The sequence below is a fragment of the Phoxinus phoxinus genome (genome assembly GCF_949152265.1).
Source record: "Phoxinus phoxinus genome assembly, chromosome: 7".
Lineage (NCBI taxonomy): Eukaryota > Metazoa > Chordata > Actinopteri > Cypriniformes > Leuciscidae > Phoxinus > Phoxinus phoxinus.
The window spans coordinates 16,844,237-16,864,336 of record NC_136882.1 but is presented as its reverse complement, the minus strand read 5'-3'; the positions used below and the strand labels follow the sequence as shown (position 1 = coordinate 16,864,336).

Sequence of the window (20,100 nt, the reverse complement as noted above, 5' to 3'; positions counted from 1 at the left end):
CTTCAACAGCAGTGCTTTGAAGATTGTAGCGGCGGTACTTTAGGGTTTGTGATGAATTTAGATGTAACTTCTCTAAGGGAGTGTAAGAGCATGCTAAAATCCTCACAGAAAAGTTGTTTCTTAGTTCAATCGCTATAACAAATATTGACTATGGTTATCTACTGGTTGGTGGACATCATGTTGACTATCTTCACTCGTTTTGAGCCTTAACCATTAAACACCACACCACCGTAACAAAGCCTCTGTTGTATCCTTCTCATTATGTTAATGGATTATGAGTGTGCCACATTTTTCAGTAATTCTAGTGAGTGTAAGCATGTGGAGGTCTCTTGACTGACTGACTTTTTTGTTTGTTTGTTTGTTGTTGTTTTGAAGGGGAGGCAGTGCCAGAATACCAGATGGCCTTCCAGGCCGAGGCGGGGAACCACCCCTCCTTTGAGGACATGCAGGTGCTGGTGTCCAGAGAGAAACAGAGGCCGAAGTTCCCAGAAGCCTGGAAGGAGAACAGCCTGGTGAGCCACTGAGACAATCTCATTCTGTTCTTGTCACAGGAAGTGGTCAGATTATTGCTGCAACTTCAGCTGATGATCTTTCCCAGCCCTATATTCACTGCAGTTGACTCAGTTCCTAAATTCTGTCTTGTTGAAAGTTATCCAAATCAAATGAAAGCTGTTTCCATCCTGTTGCTGTTCACCATCACAGTTTGGATGGTTAACAGTCATTGGCTGAATTAGTCTTTTTGGTGAAGCTGGTCATCCAAGGAAGTTTACTGGATAAAGGGATAGTTCACCCAAGAATACAAATTCGGTCATAATTTACTCACCCTCAAGTTGTTCCAAATCTATATGAATTTCTTTCTTCTGCTGAACACAAAAGAAGACATTATGAAGAATGTCGATAACCAAACAGTTGATGGACCCCGTTGACGTCCATAGTATTTTTTTTCTTCATACTATGCAAAACAAAGGTGCTCATCAACTGTTTAGTTACCCATATTCTTCAAAATATGTGTTCAGCAGAAGAAAGAAAATCAACCTGAGGCTGAGTAAATTATACAGTATTTTCATTTTTGTGTCTTACCCCTTCCGCTTAGTTTTGCACGTTCACGTGAGAGGGTACCCCTTGGTTTCAAGTAAGCTCGCGGAAATGCTTGGTTTTAAGGTGTATCTACCACTTCCCCTTATCCCTACCCCTCGATCAAAACGAGAATTGGGATTGCCCTTACTCTCACGTGAACGTGCAAAACTAAGGGGAAGGGGTAAGACGGAGAATTGGGATTCGATCTATCCTGTTAGAGACACCAGCACATCAGCAGCAAAGACAGCATTAGCACACAACGCAACAAATGCGGATCTTTCCAGCAGCATGTTTATAACAGAATCTGTAATGATCCATAAACTACTGCTGTGACAACAAATGAATGCCACTTTTCTTATGCTTACTTAATGATGCACTGAAATGCTTCTTCTTCTTTTTTTACTTAAACACTGAAACTGAACAAAGTTTCTGTAATTAGATTTGGGTAACTGGGTAATTGAACCCTTTGTGCAGTTCAGGCCATGATGACAGGTGACAAATTAAACCAGTTGTCGTAAAGTTCTATGGCAACAAGCTGCCTCTCAATATTTTAATGAGACTAGCATAATTTTTGGTCATGGTAATATGAGTCCACTCTGCTGACATGTTACCTGTTGTAGCTTATCCAGCTTGTGTGCATGAAATAGACCAGCCCGGTCCCACCCCAAAACGTCACATACTGACGGGTCTTGACCATACGTCAACATATGACAAAAAGGGTTCCCCTATAACGTCAATATGAGACGCAGACATAAGCGCACCAGCAGCGCCTCCTAGCGGTACCCTAACGCATACCTAAACCTACCCATAACCCGAATCGTCACACATGGACGTTAAAGGGTACCCTTTTCGTTGTATGTTGTCGTATGGTCAAGACCCGTCGGTATGTGACGTTTTGGGGTGAGACTGTGTTAAATAGACCCTGGCTACGCATCATCTGAGAAGCGATTTCCTCCCTCGAAAACTATTTCTCCACATAGACTTACATTAAGGGCTGTAACTACTGACCAGAATATACAGACTTGGGCCAGTAAGCAAACAATATAGCAAAGGCACAGAACTAGCATACTGCCAGTAAGTCATCCACTCATTGACTCTCTTCTTTCCTAGGCTGTGCGCTCTCTGAAGGAGACTATGGAGGATTGCTGGGATCAGGACGCAGAGGCTCGCCTGACAGCCCAGTGTGCAGAGGAGCGTATGGCAGAACTGCTCCTGATCTGGGAAAGGAACAAACCTGTCAGCCCCACCATCAATCCCATGAGCACAGCGCTGCAGAACGAGAGGTCTGACCACACCTTGCACAATCTCACAATGAGACTGCCTTGTGTTTATTACACACATAACATATTTCACTGAATTAGGTGTCCTGAAATGTCATATCTTTTTTTGTATCAGAATCTTTAAGCTAATCTATTTGTAAGGCAGCCGCATGATTAATCTAAATAAAACCAGAAGTGCAAAACCAAAGGCAAGCTGCGAGCAGCTCACGATCTGGTGTTTTCAGTGTCTCAGAGTTTGTTGTAAATTCTGCTCCACATAAAGTAATTTATGCATGTGCTTTGAGTTTGGGTTGCTTATAATGTGCAATTGGGAAAGCAACAACCATTTTTCCAATCTTGTGATGAGAAGCGCTTATAAACCGGCTGTTTTTAACAAAAAATAAGCTTTAAGGACTTCCTACGGTTTTCCCTCCAAAATAAAAACTTGAAGGTTTAACATTTGAAAACAAAGAAGTTATAAATATTAGTACTGTAATTTTACAGTTGTATTGTGTAAGGTATAATGTAAGATATAAAAATATGTATCAAAATGTATAATATATACAAATATGTATTATACATTTTGTAATAAGTGGGATAATGTAGTCAGTAATTATTTAAACTTTTCAGAGTCATTTTCAACAGGGTTTGTATCACCCTGTTGGGGTTTATTTTGCAATAATGACCTGCACGTTATCCCGTACTTGCAGCGCCTTTAAGTAAATGAACCATCTGTTCTCCTTTTTGATTGGTTCTCTCTTTGTTTTTGTAGGAATCTCACCCACAGTCGCAGGGCTCCCAAAATGGGCTCTTATCCAGATTACTCTTCATCCTCTTACATCGAGGATCATGAGGGCATGGTGAAGAACCTCCCAGGTGACGTCTCCACGTCTGGCACTTCCTCTGTGGGTGGCATGGCCGTGAGCGGCATTAGCAGTGGCGTGACCGTGACAGGAGAGAAGAACAGAAACTCCATCAACTATGAGAGACAGCAAGCTCAGGCACAAGCTCGGCTGCCCAGCCCGGAGACCAGCGGCACGAGCCTGTCCACCACGACCACTACGACGGGCCTCACGCCAACCAACATTATGACCACCATCTCTGAATCAGGCCACTCGGAGGAAGCGGGAGCTGGAGGAATTGTACCAGTGTGCCTGCAGCTCACAGAGGAAGACTTGGAGACTACCAAACTGGACCCCAAAGAGGTGGACAAGAACCTGAAAGAAAGCTCTGATGAGAACCTGATGGAGCATTCGCAGAAGCAGTTCAGCGCTCCTGACCCGCTCAGCTCGGGCAGCTCCAGCCTCTTGTACCCACTGATCAAACTCGCCGCGGAAGTGACCGGAGGGTCCGGGGCCAGTGGTCAGGCTGATTTCAGCGTGGGCAGCAGTGGAATGGGCGACGCTCCTGCAGCCATGTTCCCACTCCCCAAACAGCAGAATCTCCCCAAGCGGCCCACCAGCCTACCCCTCAACACCAAAAATCCTAGCAGGGAGTCCTCTTCGTCACGCTTGAAGTTCGGCAAGCACAAGTCCAACCTGAAGCAGGTGGAGACGGGCGTAGCCAAGATGAACACTGTAGTGGCCGTCGAGCCACACTTGGTCACCGTCACTAACAATGGTCCCAGTGTCCGTAGCGGCGTCGGAGTGGTCGCTGTTAACGGATATGGTGGGTGCAACGGCGCCGGTTCCTCTGATGCGTTTGGAAACACAAACCCAGCCGGGCCACAGGGTGAGGGTGTTGCCCCACTGCTCCAGAGCCAGCTGAGTGGAGAAGACAGCCGTCTCAACATCAACATCAACTCCAGCCCCGACGAACACGAGCCACTGCTGAGGAGAGAGCAGCCGTCCGCGCGTGATCATTCCAGCCGCACCAACTCTAATAACAACAACAGCAACATCCACACGACTCATGCCTCTGCCACGGTTCGTACGTTTGCTCCTGCAGAGGCCCACATGGAGACTTTAAGCTGCTCTCTTGGGGCACTAGACGGAAGGGCTGATGGGGTTTCACTGAGGCAGCCGAAACCCAGGAGACCTGAGCGGCCAAACTCACTGGACCTGTCAGCCACTTCCCAGGATTCATCTCCCTTAGGTAAAACCTGTTTTGGTTTGGCTAAGCCTAGTTTTCTACCTAGACAGCATTTTAAAGGATCATTTATATATATATAATGTAATATATATATAGTGTGTGTGTGTGTGTGTGTGTGTGTGTGTGTGTGTGTGTGTGTGTGTGTGTGTGTGTGTACATGAGAAAAGTTCACTTATTTCAGTAATTCAACTTAAAAGGTGAAACTAATATATTATATAGACTCATTACATGCAAAGTGAGATATTTCAAGTCTTTATTTGTTATAATTTTGATGATTATGGCTTACTGCTTATGAAAACCCCAAATTCAAAATTAGAATATTGTGAAATGGTTTTCATAGCTGTAAGCCTTAATCTTCAAAATTATAACAAATAAAGGCTTGAAATATCTCACTTTGCATGTAATGAGTCTATATAATATATTAGTTTCACCTTGTAAGTTGAATTACTGAAATAAATTAACTTTTGCACGATATTCTAAGCAAGGTATGTATGTATGTTTGTGGTCTATGTGTGTGTATATATATTATATATATATATATATATATATATATATACATATATATATATATATATATATATATATATATATATATATATATATATATATATATATATATATATATATAAAATAAAGAATCGTTTTATTCAGCAAATATGCATGAAATTGATCAGAAGTGACAGAAAACTTTTGTAACATTTATAAATGTCTCGACTATTTCAAATAAATGCTGTTCGTTTAAACTTTCTATTCATAAAAAAAGTTGTTTTTGGAGTCTCCTATTCAACAAAGCTGAGTTTATTTGAGCAAACATACAGTAAAAAATATATAATTTAATGAAACATTAAGACAGTTTCCAATTTTATATATTTTCAAGTGTAATTTATTCCTGTAATGGCAAAGCTGAATTTTCAGCATCATTACTCCAGTCTTCAGTGTCACATGATCCTTCATAAATCATTCTAATATGCTGATATGCTGCTCGAGAAGCATTTCTTATTTTTGGCAATGTTGAAAACAATTGAATAGAAAGTACAAAAGAACAGCCTTTATTGAAATAGAATTACTGACCTTTTAAACAGTAGTGTACATCATTTACATGCATTCATTTAGTAGTTTTTCTCCTTAATTGTAAAAACTGCGTTAACTTTTTTCCAGTAGGCCTACATTGTTTTGCTTAGCGCATTAAAAATGGCATACATTTCCTAAATAAACGTTTTAATGTCTTTCAAAAGGAAAAACAATCTTACTGACCCCAAACTTTGGAACGGTAGTATATGTTCCCACTTCAGTGGCGCTCTATGATTTCATGGAATCCTGTAGTTGATGTAGATTAAAGCAAAGGTTCGTTATCTTATCAAGGAATAAAAATTCCCTTATATTGGGAAAAGCTGTATTTCCAGTGCAGTCTTAAATAAATCACCATTGGTATGTTTGTATCAGTTGACCAGTGTTGTTATGAGTTTGGAGACAGACTCATAACACTGTTGCAGTGTGCGTGTCAGCCTGACTAAAAAACAATAACCACCCAAAAGAAGACGCCAGGCTGTTTTCCCATCTGAGGTCACTATATCCTGCTTTGCCCAGATAATTAAGAGCACATCTCCTCATAAGCCAAACGTTTCGTAGAAAACGGGATGAGTGGCTAATCGTGCTCTCTGTCCCGCTCTCCTGCTCTTTGTGATGGAGTGTTTAGATGTGGAGAAGGAAGGAAATTCCACTGGATTGATAAGAATCCAGAGAACGTTCGGCCTCAGTTGGCAGCGGCGATAAAGAGCGATGCTAACAGACAGATGTGAATGTGATAACGTGCCTGTCACTGTTGACTGGAAACCCTGGATCAGACGCTAAACAGGAAGACGAAAAAAACAAGGAGTCATGCTGCTCACGGGTTTACATTCCGCATGCGGACTCGAACGGAGACGTGAACCGCTCGAACCCGATGATTCAGACTCGAGCGCACACTGAGAGAGTCAGTGTGGGAAAGGTCAACCACAAATTTGAGTGTGCTGAAATACTACTCTCTGGTGCTTCACTGGGCGGGATGTTTGGAGCAGTTCTGCTAGTATTCCCAGTCGGCAGATTGCAAAACACACAACTGTTTTTTATTGTCGTGTAGGACTGTAATCAAGGATGTTTGTTAAAATCCTACTCTTTTTCTCTTTTAGATGAGGTTGTGTCACAAGAGGGAAAAGCCGGATCGGCCGAGAAGATAAAGAAGCGTGTGAAGACACCTTATTCTTTGAAAAGGTGGCGTCCTTCCACTTGGGTCGTCTCTACAGATACGCTGGATGGAGAGGTGAACAACAACAACGGGCACAGCCAGCAAACGGGGATGGCAGTGTCTGGAGGCGGCCACCCAAGCTCTGGCCAATCAAAATCCAGCATCGCTGTGTTCCTGGTCAGCGGCGGAACCGCGACCGCCGCTCTAACCTCCGACCCGCCAGATATGACCTGCCTGTGAACTCGCATCTCCGCTTTTCCTCTGAGGACGAGCCCAGATCAGACTTTGAACACAGGAGGGGTTTGTGTATGCTTTTGTGCTCCACGAACTGATCCAGCTGATGACGAAAAGAAATACGAAAATAACCATTTTTTTGGAAAGCAGACTCTTGACGGGACGTAATTTGGCAAGCACTTAACGTTGTCGAACTTCTCCAACTTGTTTTTAAGAAATCGCTTTAAACCGAACCCAGCTATGCAGCAACATTGGCATAAAATGCTTCCATTTTGTTTTTGTCGTTTTATTTTCAATCAAGTATGATTGTTTTTACAGTGGTTCTTTCATTTGTTGCACTTTTTTCATAAGTAATCTTAATCACGGATTCTCCGACCAGACTGGTCTTAAAACTGAAAAACGCACCCGACAATTTGTTGATTTAACAATCATGGTAGATTGGACGAAATTAAAATCATGTCCATTTAAAAAAAGGCAGTGGTCTTTAAGACAGGGTTGACTGCATCTTTAATAACTTTTAATCCACAGTACATTCATATGTTTTGTATTTGTTGTACGTATCTATGTACTCAGTTTTGTATCATATTTTGAAATGTGCAATAGACTTTAGCTTTGAGGTGCTCCATAAGACAATTTAATTTTGCTCTGTGTTTTGCCGCATTTGTTTCTTTCTTGTCTTTAGTTTAGTATTTCGGAGCGCTGCACTTAGCAGTGGCGATCCTGTGTCCATTCGGCCACCCCGACCGCGTTCGAGGAACATCGAAGCATCGCACAAATGACAATCCCACACCTTTTCACCAATCCCATCATTCTCGAAAAGGGAAGTAAACAGAAAATATTGGGGTGTTTGCTTCAAGTACTGGAAGTTCACATGAATGGATGACTTCTCAGCTTCAAGGAGGACAGTAGTTTTGTTTTTTTCTGTTACACTACAAGTCAGGCATCAACCTGGACTTTCTGCTGGAAATCATGCTCTCTGAAAACACTGAATAATCAAGTCCCTCTCTGCACACGCTCAGTGCAGTTTTACCTCTGTGAGAGTGTATGTAAATGTGTATGTATGGGTCTATTTCTGCTTAGCGGAGCTCCTCAAATCACTGCTAACAAGGTATCGGTCAAATGACTTTCCACTTCCCATTGCTGCCAGGACAGTGGACGTGGCTCTGTGTGCCTCAGAACGTGAACACACACATACATACGCCATGAACAAAATATATACAGCATGTACAGACTGAAGCTCACAGCTAGCTACTTTAGTTCGGTTTTAGCTTCTGATAAAGATAAGCTCAAGTGACATTATAGTGTACAATAAGAAATCATGATTTTATCAAATTTTTTTCCCCTTTATTTTTTTAAGTGTTTAATTTATGTAGTACCCACGCTCTGGGTTTATTATTCTCATGAAGTTGAATCAGTACGTTTTTTATAATCATGTAAAAGTATCTTATTTGAATGATACTTTCAATCAAATACATTGGAAACATGTTTCTTTTTCCTTCTTTTACCCTTCTTTTTCAAGTCAATCGTGTACTATCGAAGAGGGATTGACACTTTCAGAACGGTCAAGTTAAAGTGTCGCATCCTAATTTTGAAATCATCTACACTTTGAGAGTTAACAGCCATGACATGGGCCTCATATTTTTGTCTTTTTTTCGAAAATCTATGAACACCAGCCATTTAAATAATTGCATGGTGAGGAGGAAAATTCCCACAAATAGCAAGGCCCTGCTTCCCAAGAAATGAAGATAGTATGCGTTTAAGCAGAGACCGCTTACCGTGCTGTATGCATTTTCTATAATGAATGTGAGGATTAACCATGATTTGGCACAAGCCCGCATTATCTTTGGACTTTGACCACTTCAGAGTGGGGGATTTTCAAAAAGTCATCTGATGTTTTCCCCTCCACTGGCTTTTACTGTCTGTAAATAAGGCTATACAGTTAAGTTTCAATTCTAACAACAGTGCTTCAGTCTGACTTTTGTATATGTTTGTAATATAGTTTAACCTCTGTAGTGTAAATACACAGTGCATTTGTATGCACATATATAGACTCCTCATCTGTTGCTTTGGGACCAAGAACAACGCTAAATCACTGTGAGATTTATCTGAAGATAAACACAGTAATGTCAGACTGTTCTCAGTTAGATACATCAGTGTGAATGCTGGAGTCAAACAGAAGATCATGAGCTGAAATGAGGATGACTTGCATAATAAACGTTAAAAGAAACTAATAAAATGATCAAACGTTTAAGATTTTAGACCAAAGTATTGTGGCTAAAACATGGAGTTGTGCTGAGCTGAGTCATTTGAAGTGTAGTTTGTTCTGGAGGACTGTCCATCTGCTACTTGTTAATAATGCAAGATGTTTACACCAGAGCCATTGTCCAGTTTTACAGCATGCTGATGAATACCGAATCATTTACAGACAATACTCTACGAAACATGCATAAACCCTACATGCCTTGTTTTTATTGGAAGCAGGCCTTGAGAAGTTAGACTTTTTTAATTCAGTCAGGTTGCAGGATGGTTTTAACTCTTTAAAGTTTAAACGAATCAGTTACTGAATCCTACAGCGATTGGAACTCATTAAACTTGCAAAACCAACATGAAAATGCGTCCCCTTGGAATTATAAGGTTCTATCTGCATTCTGACTGGTTTTGAGATATTGAGCTTTAAAGTTTTTGCATTCCATTCGACTGTATAGAAAGAACCTTTTTATTTTCTAAATAAAAAGTTCCAAAATGTACACAACTTAAAAAACAACATCACATAATGTAAATAAGTTGTCACAGAATAAGAATATGTGAATAACTCAATTTTGACAAAAATGTCAGATAGAACCTTATAATTCCAAGGGGACGAATGGTTAACAATGTGTTCCCATAAAACACAAACTTGGAGTATCAACTGTATATTGGGTGTGTGTATGAGTGAATGAATGAAGGGTCTGTTGACAAGCTGCTGTTTTGTTTTTTACTTTTGAGTTAATATTGAAGCTAAAGTTTTCATTTGGCCCCAGCATAGACGGATGTTTAAAAAAAAGCCACTGACATGTTTTCTATTACAGCTTGTAAAGTAAGCACTTTGAGAAGAAGAACAAACGATAACTCGTGCTTTTAGTCTATTCAGAAGATGTTTTAAAATGCCATTTAGAAAATAAAGCTTGCTGTACAACCCTCTGTTACTCAGTTGATTAAAGATTATATTAATGAAAACCTGTACATGACGTTTACTTGTTATTTGTTTCCACTTACCTGGTAGAAAATGTACAATTTCTGGGATCATTTAAAAACCACACTGAAGTTTTTAATTGTATTAAGTGGCCACATGAGGGTGGTAAAGGCAACCACACCACAGAATCATGACCAAGAGCATGTCCTCCTCACACAACAGTTTCCATTCAGGTAACAGTGCAAAGCATACAGATTAAAGTTTTACTTTGCTGTGTGCACGCATGCAATGATCGTGTGTATTTTAAATGGTGTATAAACACACACAAGTAAGTTAGGCTACACAACACGGTAGCCTACTATTATTCATACTATTATTATTAGTAAGTTTTAATTCATTTAAACTTACTACTCCGAAAGAAAGAAAATGCAGCCTTTTAAAAAACGACAACAGATTCAGAACAGTGAGTGAAAGCTGAAGTTGTATTCCTGAATAAAAGATGCAAACATAAAGTAACATAACTGATCATTTTTACCATCACGCAATTGTGGGGTCACACATAAGGCGAAGGAATCCTGTAAAACTCCAGTATAAATCATAATTATCTTATTTTTTTGCGAAATGGTACAAACTTTTCCTCATAATATTAACTGCGTGTATTATAATGAACTATCCGGAATTAGAGAACCCACTTTCTAGCCAATCAGAAGTTGAGAGGGGAGAGCGAACAGCCAATCAGAGGCGAGGAGGCAGAGCGCTGGATCGAGTTGACGGTGCGTGGCTCTGATTCTCTCTCAGTTTTACTTGAGCTCGCGAAACGGCAGAGCTTCGCCAGTCAGGGAGCAGAAAGCAGACATCACATGGAGTGACAAGGGCACCAAAGACCATTAACCACCCCAGACAGCCGTAAACGTACGTTTCAAGTGTTCATGTTGAGATTCGTGTGATTCCCCAGCGAACAAAATGTCTCAAAAAGTTCGCAAAAACGGATCTCCGACGTCTAATTGCAGCGGAGTCACCGCGGGAAGCCCGAGCGGATCCCCGGGGATCAGCGCCGCTGGAGTGAGTTCACTGGGTCGCCTGCTGCCCATGAAAGCCACGGTTCCCTTCCAGCTGAAAACGCAGACACAGCACCCTCTACAGACACGGACAGTCCTCTCCACCGGTAACGGTAAATGCCACAGCAGCGGATCCCACAGCCGGAGCCCCACGCGATCCCTTTCCTCCAGTGCCTCAAACGTTTCTGCAGCCACGTCCACTTCCTCTGCGACGTGTTCACAGTTCATCGCGGCCACAGCGGTTTCCTCCGCTCCCTCCTCCTCATCATCTTCATCATCATCATCCTCATCATCAAGAACTAGCCCCATTATCGCCGTGCATGCGTCAAACCCCAGAGCGTCCCACGCGCAGGTACCTGTGGCATCCTCGTCATCACCCTACACAGGTGTGCACGTGAGCCCCCAGTGCTGCTCACCCTCCCAGCAGATCAGCTGCAACTGGGACAGTTCAGCCCTTACCTCTAATTTATCGTCCTCCCCGTCTTCCTCCTCGTCGTTGTGGTCCTGCGGTCACAGGGCCAAACACCTCCAGACCCCTGAACATGACAGGCTGTCTCCAGAGAGGCTCAGCCCCAGCTCACCTGTCTTCACAGGTAAATCTTCAATCCAGAAGAGCTATTGATTCTATATGAAGCCAGAGCTGATGGGCCATGTTTATTTCACATCACTGTAGTAACTTGTAAACACAAATAGTCCATGTGGTTTGTTGGTTTTACATCTGCTTTCAGGAGACGTTTTAACGGTTTCACAGTAACTTATGCTATAGCGGTTGACATTGTGATTCACTGTCATAATGTAGGCTAACAGGGGTTCCCATAGGCAACCTATTCCTGTTGTGCCTGCTTATTTTCCAACTTAGTGCTGTCAAATCGATTAATATAAGTTTGTTTATATAATATAAGTGTCTGTGTATATAGGCTATATTTATATATATTAGTGCTAGTATCAAATCAATTAATCGCAATGCATGATACACACACAAACAACTTTTATTGCGATTAATCGATTTGACAGCGCTAACTACTAATACTAGCACTAAAATAAATGTATGTGCATATAGCATTTTTATTTAGTTAGATTACGACAATTAAATAAATTCAGTTTATCATAATTATAATTAATTTAATTATGTATTAAATTAATCTGTATTTTAATACATAAAAAATAAATAAATTTGTATTTACAAAAATAATCAGTATTTTAGTACATCAAAATTATATAAAAACTTAATTCATCTTTCATAATTTATTTAATTTTATGTAATAAAAATAATCTGTATTTCAGTACTTAGAAAATAAATAAATCATTTAATTTAATTCATCCTTTGGCACCCTGTGAATATTTTTTAAGGCCCCTAGTTGGCCCAAGGCCCCTGTTTGAGACCCTCGCTATAGAGTATACATATTGTTGTGTATGACAACATAAGGCATCTAAATGGTAATTTAAACTTTATATTTAAATTTTAGCCCAGTCAACAAAATAATTTTTTTGTGATGAACTAAAAGGTAAGTTTTGATTTAAAAATATATTAATGGTGTCAGTGATGCACCTTTAAATGGATGAGTTGGACTTGCTAGTGAAGGCAGAGCAGCCAATAAGTGTCAAGCATTTACAAGGCATCCCAGGATGCGCCTCTTGAAGCTGGTAGAATCGAGGTAAATACTTGTTTTTTTTAATAAGCTGTAGTTTTTAATAATTACATAGTTTTAATGACTATAATTATTCTAAAATTTTGGAAGAAGTTATAATGTATGGCTGGGTGTCTCCACTTTTGACTATGTAGTATGTAGCCTAATAAAACAAGACTTGAAGCTTCATGACGGATCAGACTATTTGCATTCTAACTAATGTAGTTAAGTGATTTTGCATTGTATCAGTTAAAAGGAATCTTTTGGTGAATACTACGGAGTACTTCAGCGGTCTCATTCATAAAATGGCTTGTGAGAGCCGTGTTGAGAGAGCGAGCCGGTCGGGCCGCGGTGGTTTGAGGTGGTCTGCTGCTCCAGAGCCTTTTCTCTGTTGCTGACTGGTAAGAATGCAAATGTTTGGTGGCCAGTCGCTGGTTTGGCCCTTTGAATCTCAAAGGTTTATATTTTGTAATTGGTTTGCCAGCGAGTGTTGCACTGTGTCTCGGTTACTGTAACTGTTTGAGCTGTCATTGTTACCGGTACCACAATTTTTTTCAGAAAATACAATTTCCTCAAAAAGGAGATTTGAGAGAACGCATCTACATTATTTTCAGCTTTTTACTTAACTTGAATTCAGTTATCACACCACACCATATCTGCTGCTGTTTTTGACACCAGCATTATATACAGAAGTAACTGCTGGTTGAGAAGAGGTTATCTGCCTCAACCCTTTCATGCATGAATTATGATAGCGTTCAGGTGTTTTCAATCTCATCTGAAATGAGCAGTGTTTTGGGTAACGCATTACAAGTAACATGCATAATGCAATCAGATTACTTTTTTAAAGTTACAAGTAAAGTAATGTGTTACAAGTAAGTAACGCATTACGAAATCAGTATTTTCGTATTTAAGTATTTTCAAAAACAACATTCAAAGTAGAAGTTTGAATTGTAGCTGAAATATAGCCATTGATGCATGAGGTCCATAGTCTATATGGACTATATCTGTCTATAGTGGACAGATGATTTATCAGAATTTTCTCCCAATCTAAAATCGAAACTTGGAATATGTAACTGACTCATTAGATGTCGCTTGATGCTGCAATATTTTTTTTTACCTACAAGAGTCTCCTAGGATAGAAGGAATGGATGGATATTCCGGAGCAACTTGGCATTTCTGACTGACCATTGGCCATCTTGGTTTGGACTGGAGTGGGAAAAAATCGACACACAACGGCTTTCCACTTGTGGAAAGTGTATAGGATGATGCACCAGGGTCCAATTTAGAGGTTGATGTGCAACTTTGCCATCAAAACCCGTGCAAATAGCTGTCCACTGTAGTGACCACTATGCATGAAAGGGTTAAAGACATAAAGAGAGAAAGGTACAGTAGTGGTTGTTGGGTTGGGAGTGTCATCCTTTGTGTTTTGGCCCAGACCCAGGCTTCATTGTTTTAGTAAATTACCCATGATTCTCTTGGAGCCTCCTCAAACAGACTCTGAGGTCATGTGTATGTCTTAGTTATGTTTCTGTGTCAGTGTTGTTGTTTTTTAGTCTAATAATGACATGATCTGTCTGAACAAGAGGAAACTTGATCTTGGGTCCACATTTCACTTCGGGTCAGCGATTCATATGCCTGTTGGAATGCCCTTGTGATTACTGTTTTTAGTCTCCTGAGCCATGCCTCCCCTTTTCACTGTATCCCACTAAAAACACTCCGCTCTGGTATGTCCAGTAATTTTCCAGATCACCAGACTTGCCTAAGATCACATGAAAAGCCGTAGCACACGAGAGGAACAGAACAGGATGGAGAAAATTAGGAAAAGTCAAGTCACCTCTATTTATATAGCGCTTTATACAATACAGATTGTTTCAAAGCAGCTTGACAGTGATAACAGGAAAATGTTTAGCTGAAGTCAGTTCAGTGTTGATTCAGTTCCATTGTAAAGATAATCAATTAGCCTATTAAATTAGTTCATTTAATCTATAAAGCAGTTCTGCAAAAAAGGACTTCCTAGTAGCCAGGTTTGACAGAACGACCCGTCCAATAAATCAGACTAAGGGTACTTTCAAACTGGGCTTGTTGGCTGCGGTCCAAGCTTCTGCTTCTTCTTTGCCTGTGTTTTGATCAGGAGATTCTGTATTCGTTCAGGAGATGCTTTATAGCGCCCCCTACCTTATAACAGTGATAAACTAGTCATTGGCAGGGAAGCGTTTTCTCATAAATTAAGTTATCATCATGTCAATGGCTAGCCTGGCTAACGCCAGACCCAATTCTCGTTGAGACTTGGGTCTGGGAACCACATGCGCATTTTCTCGTATTTGAGGCATGGTTTACGAATGCCCGGCGCCGTTTATTGGGTGCTAAGAATGTCTATCAAATGCGCCTGTACGCTCATAGCCAATCGTTTCCATTATACCAGATGACGTATGTATAGACGCCAAAAGCTGCTCTTTTTTCAAAATAAACTTGCGTTCTAAACTACTTAGAACAATATCTAAGGCTGCATCAAAAGGTAGCTTCGCGTCTGCTGCCATGTTGAATCCATAAACAAACTGCTTAGTTGTGTCGCATAGATGTCGTCATCGTCTTGCTGCTCCCTCCCCGTTCTTTGATTGGTTCCCTAAACGAGGCGAAAATCAGGTCCATGGTTTCCAGACTGCCTTTCAGCGTGAATAAAATCGCGCTGCGCAAAGGCAGTATGGGGAAACCCAGGCTAGTCAATGGCAGGGAAAGAGTTAAAATATTTTCATGTGTTTCAAAGATAGACTAATGTATTTTGGGTTTGGAATGACATGAGGGTGAGTAAATGATGACAGAATCTTTTTTATTTTTGGGTGAGCTATCCCTTTAATGATTCCACGATGATTGCATAATGACTTTATAAATATAAAAATGTGGGTAATGTGATGAACATTTAATTAAACAGGATGTTTCAAAAAAGCAATATGAGTCAAGACGCAATGGCGAAAGACATCCGTCTTCATGTGTAGCCTGTGACTTCTCAAAACAACTCAAAACTAGAACTAATTGACTTCACTGATGGTGTGAACTTCACTTCACACCATCCCTGCTTGTTCTTTCTATAGTATCCAGGTGTGAAAGTGTTTTTCTTTGAATGTATTCCTCAACATTTCGGTTCATTGTTCTCAGGATAAAACGGCACCATTGCTCATAAGCGCCGCATCATTGCAACTAATTTTCATATGCTGATGTGTTTCTCAATAGCTTTGCTCATGCTTTTTAAGATCTCCATAGACATTGTTCTTTTGCCCTTGGCTGGGGGTTTAGCGGGGCAAACTCCCAGTCTTTACAGAGAGGGATGGTCATGGTACAGGCAGGCTGGGACGAGACCAGGCTGATCTATCTGTCCTCACAAAGAACACTATTAGGAGTCAGGTCACTATTACACCCTTTTATTTCAGCTGCAGGCCTGAGCTACAGTTTTAGAGCTACAATGAGTCTTTTGAAGTATCTCTTCACTGGTCCATACAGGCTTTGATATGAGATTACAAGAGACAGTAATGCTTGTAGCATTTAAACAGCCCCTTTTTAAGCTTAAGAACTGTTCACACTTGGTAGGTTTGGCTCGATTAAAACAAACTCTGGTGCAATTGCTCTGTTATTGCAGTTTATTTGAATAAGTGTGAACACTGCCAGCTGAACCCAGGTGTGCAACAAACAAACATGAACACAACATGGACCAAAGACATCTACAAGAAGCACAAAACAGGATGTGATGTCATGTCACAAGATGCGATCCTAAAAAAGACAGAATGCTGAAGCACCTGGTTCTTTTCATCACAGGAGCTTCGTTGCCCATTACAGTTCAGTACAGCTGTCGGAAATGCTGTCTCGCTGCAGCAGTTTGAATGTTTATCGGAGGAATTCCTGCTGCTGGTTTGACTATTTTTCACATTTTATAAGATTGTTCATCAAAATCGTAAAAATTCGTAAAGTTCGTAAAAATATTACTTGTGCACGCCCAAGTTTGCTGCACAAATCCTGAAAAGTGAAGCCAAAACATTTCAAGCGCCCCCTGGTGGCTGGCTGCAGTATAGGTCTTAAACCCCGCCCTCTCCATGTAGTGGGAATGGGAATGGGAAGCGAGCTAAACAAAAAAAAATCCAGTTACACTTAAAAATATTTTTCCCAAAGATTGTTTCTGTCAATGTAAGTAGTTCTTGTCACGCAAACGGATGTTCAAGTGTTAGTTTTCCCAGTAAGTTTTATTTTTAAAACTGGGTGTAACGTCATGATTGACAGCTGTGCTTGCGATTGAGTTTGCGTGAGCGGGAGTTTGGGCGGGACCTCAGGATCACTACTGTGCAGACTCCGAACAACGTAATTGGCAACAACCCTTACTGGGATATTTTGGCTTCAGTTTTCTACAATGGAAGGAATGCAGAGACGTGCTTTTGATGTTTTGTAAAAAATTTAACAAAGTGCTTTAGGCCAGTGCACAGCATGGTTTCAGTTGGTTCGTTTGCTCTGTCGCAAAATATACATCAAAAAGCAGTGTTTTTAGTTTTGTATCTTTTGGTGCGATGACAGTGAACACTAAGTGAACCACGACTAGTCTAAATGTATTGTTTCTTTTTTTGGTCTGGACCAGAAGAACGGAGAACTGAACTACAAGTGTGAAGTGTGAACACACCCTAAAGGTGATGATACACATTGCAACTTTGAGCAATTTTGCTGGGCAATGTTGCTTGGAAACTTTCCCATTGAGAATGGGCAACAAATTTCTATCTGGATAAGACGTGGGCCCTGTGTCTCATCTGGTTGCTCGTTGACCGCAACGTTGCCCAGCAACATTGCTCAAAAAGTTGCCCAGTGTATCATCACCGTAAGAGTGTAGTTCAGTTTTAAATGACAATTGAGTTACTAGGTTGCTGCTTTAAATTTAATTTCAGAATTTACTGATGGAATCACTATAGACTAATAAATGATTTAATTCAATTTAAGTCTGTACTGTTTTTATGTGATTTAGTAGCTGTTGCAAATGTAGGTAAAGATAAATGTTTATATAATTTAGAAAGTTTGTTAGTTAATTTATTAAAAGATGAAGTGTTAAATGTCAAGGGTGTGTTTGGATCATAATCCTGTGGGTTGAGATGTTTGTGAGAACAAGATAATTATCTGTATCTGACTGACCTGGAGGCGTATTCATGGTACTTTTGATGAATTGCTGTGACGTTATTATTGTTTTAGTCTAGTCACATTCACTAGTTTGAGGAGACAAAAGTCAAGAGCACAGCTTTCCCAAGGACGCGGCTCATGGGCCGCTGTGTGTGTGTTATCAGTGTGTGTGCAAAGTCTGTTGAGTGAGATGCAGGGTAGACGCAACACAATAACCTACTGTGCATAGACGGAGACGATAAGATAATTCACTGCTCAGTAGTGCATCATAGCATCTCTCATATAAGCCAATCAGAGATGAGATAACATTGTCTGTCCTCTGTGCATCTTGCTTGTTTGTGTGCATGCATGTGTGTATGTAATTATGTAGCACACACACACACACACGCACACGCATGCATAAAGATTTGTCATTTCAGTGTAGAACCGTGCACAGTTAGGCCAGAAACAAACACTATGCAATAACGCAAACACAGATGTGAATGTTTAGCCACTACATTGCAGGCGTGTGGTCCTGTTGTACATATTTTCTGTGTATTCCTGTGTTTCTGTGAAAGCTCAGTACTCAAAGGGGTTTTATGTCTAAGCCAGTAAACCTAATCTGTTATAAATATTCTGATAAAGACATGTATAACGTTACAAAAGATTCTAATAAATGCTGTTCTTTGGAACTTTCTATTCATCAAAGAATCCTGGGGGAAAAAATGCAAAGATATTAAGCAGTGTGCTTAATACTGTTTTCAACATTGATAATAATAGGAAATGTTTCTTGAGCACTTGATGTATTTTTGAAGGATCGTGTAACACTGAAGAAAATACAATTTAGCATTGCCATCACAGGAATATTTCACTTTTTAAATATATTAAAATGGAGAATAAGTTATTTTAAATTGTAATATTTCACAGTATTGCTGATTTAGCCTACTGAAGCATACAACTAATTGGTATCAACTGTAAAAGATAAATATCGGCATTTATTGCTATTGTTTTTCAGGTAATTTACATACATGTCAAGTTTAGCAAACTAATTAAGATTATAATTAAGTAAACTATTTTACTGTATGCTAAAGCTCACTAGCCCACCCGCTGTGGCAAAACGTAAAATGCAGCGTATACTCGTATTGCATTATGATCTGCGTTCTGACACAGATTTGCATTTAAGAATTCATTAACCTGTTAATCTGAATTTAGATTAAAGCCTTTCCATTCACATTGCATATTGAGTTGTGAAGATATTTCAGGGCCTTGCACACGCACCTTAGTTTCTAGTGAGCAAAAACATGCCATGTGGAGACTGCAACTTGAGCTAACTAGCCAATTCCTCTCTTTCTCGCATGACTTCCCCCAAAATTCTTACAGGTTCCTCCTCTTTAGATCCTCTCTCACGTTCTTTAGTGTGTACAACACGCAGAAAGGCAAGCCAGCTCTGTATTTTAAAATGTAATGCAAGATCCCTGTTCTGCTTTTTTGTAAGACTAGAGTTTTATGTAGTTTTGTCTTAAAATAACAGATGATCCACCTAACAGTAAAGAGTAGTAGTTGTTGCTGAAGTGTGTGTTCACTTTCCCATTGGACTATTGGAAGCAAACAAAGTTAATGGTTCCCCTCTGATTTGCTTCCCTGGATACAACGCACACACGTACACACAGAGAGCGAGAGAAAGACTGATGTCACCTATGTGGCAAAAGATAATGGGACTTTCTTAAAATCCTTTCTGAAAGGCTCATACGCTGAACTTCCTGTGTAAAATCCCTCGCAGATGTCATCTCTTCAAAGCGTCACAAAACAGCAGGCCGCACTCTTTTACTGTACGTCTGCGCTGTGTATTCAATAGTGTGAGTTTACATGAAAGAATAGTCTTTAAAAGACTCAGACTGACAAGAGAAGGAGAGAAGGCCGTCGATTGTGTGCTGGAAAGAACAGACAAGAGAAAAAGAGAGCAGGGACAATAGTGAAGGGGGCAATTACTCGTGGAGACACACCAAATGTAGGTCAAGACACGCGGGCCGCTTCCTCCACGCCAGTCGAGCAGTTAATCAGCTTTAGTTTTATTAAAAGAGCTACTGGACACCAGACTAATTCTGTCTCAATCTGCTGGGTTTTAATATTCATCACCATCAGCCCAGTGGACATTTACACTCAAGCTGGTGTAATCTCACACACACACACACACACACACACACACACACGGCTGCTCTCTAAGCACTTACTGTGA

At 40.4% G+C, this 20,100-nt stretch overlaps 2 protein-coding genes across 3 annotated transcripts in view; both read left to right on the top strand.

The window, feature by feature from the left end:
- The window catches only part of bmpr2b (bone morphogenetic protein receptor, type II b (serine/threonine kinase)), a 71,075-nt gene extending 60,968 nt beyond the window's left edge, over positions 1-10,107 (top strand). Inside the window, exons 10-13 of the mRNA XM_079618667.1 lie at positions 376-512; positions 2,188-2,360; positions 3,109-4,430; positions 6,596-10,107. Coding sequence (XP_079474793.1) covers positions 376-512; positions 2,188-2,360; positions 3,109-4,430; positions 6,596-6,891 — 1,928 coding nt within the window. The 3' untranslated portion in view covers positions 6,892-10,107. The remainder of the gene's footprint in view (positions 1-375; positions 513-2,187; positions 2,361-3,108; positions 4,431-6,595) is intronic.
- A 67-nt stretch (positions 10,108-10,174) lies between these two features.
- fam117bb (family with sequence similarity 117 member Bb) overlaps positions 10,175-20,100 on the top strand; it is a 44,331-nt gene continuing 34,405 nt past the window's right edge. For both annotated transcript variants that reach the window (XM_079618304.1, XM_079618305.1), the window contains exon 1: positions 10,175-11,708. In XM_079618304.1, the coding sequence (XP_079474430.1) occupies positions 11,021-11,708 (688 nt within the window). In that variant the 5' untranslated portion in view covers positions 10,175-11,020. The remainder of the gene's footprint in view (positions 11,709-20,100) is intronic.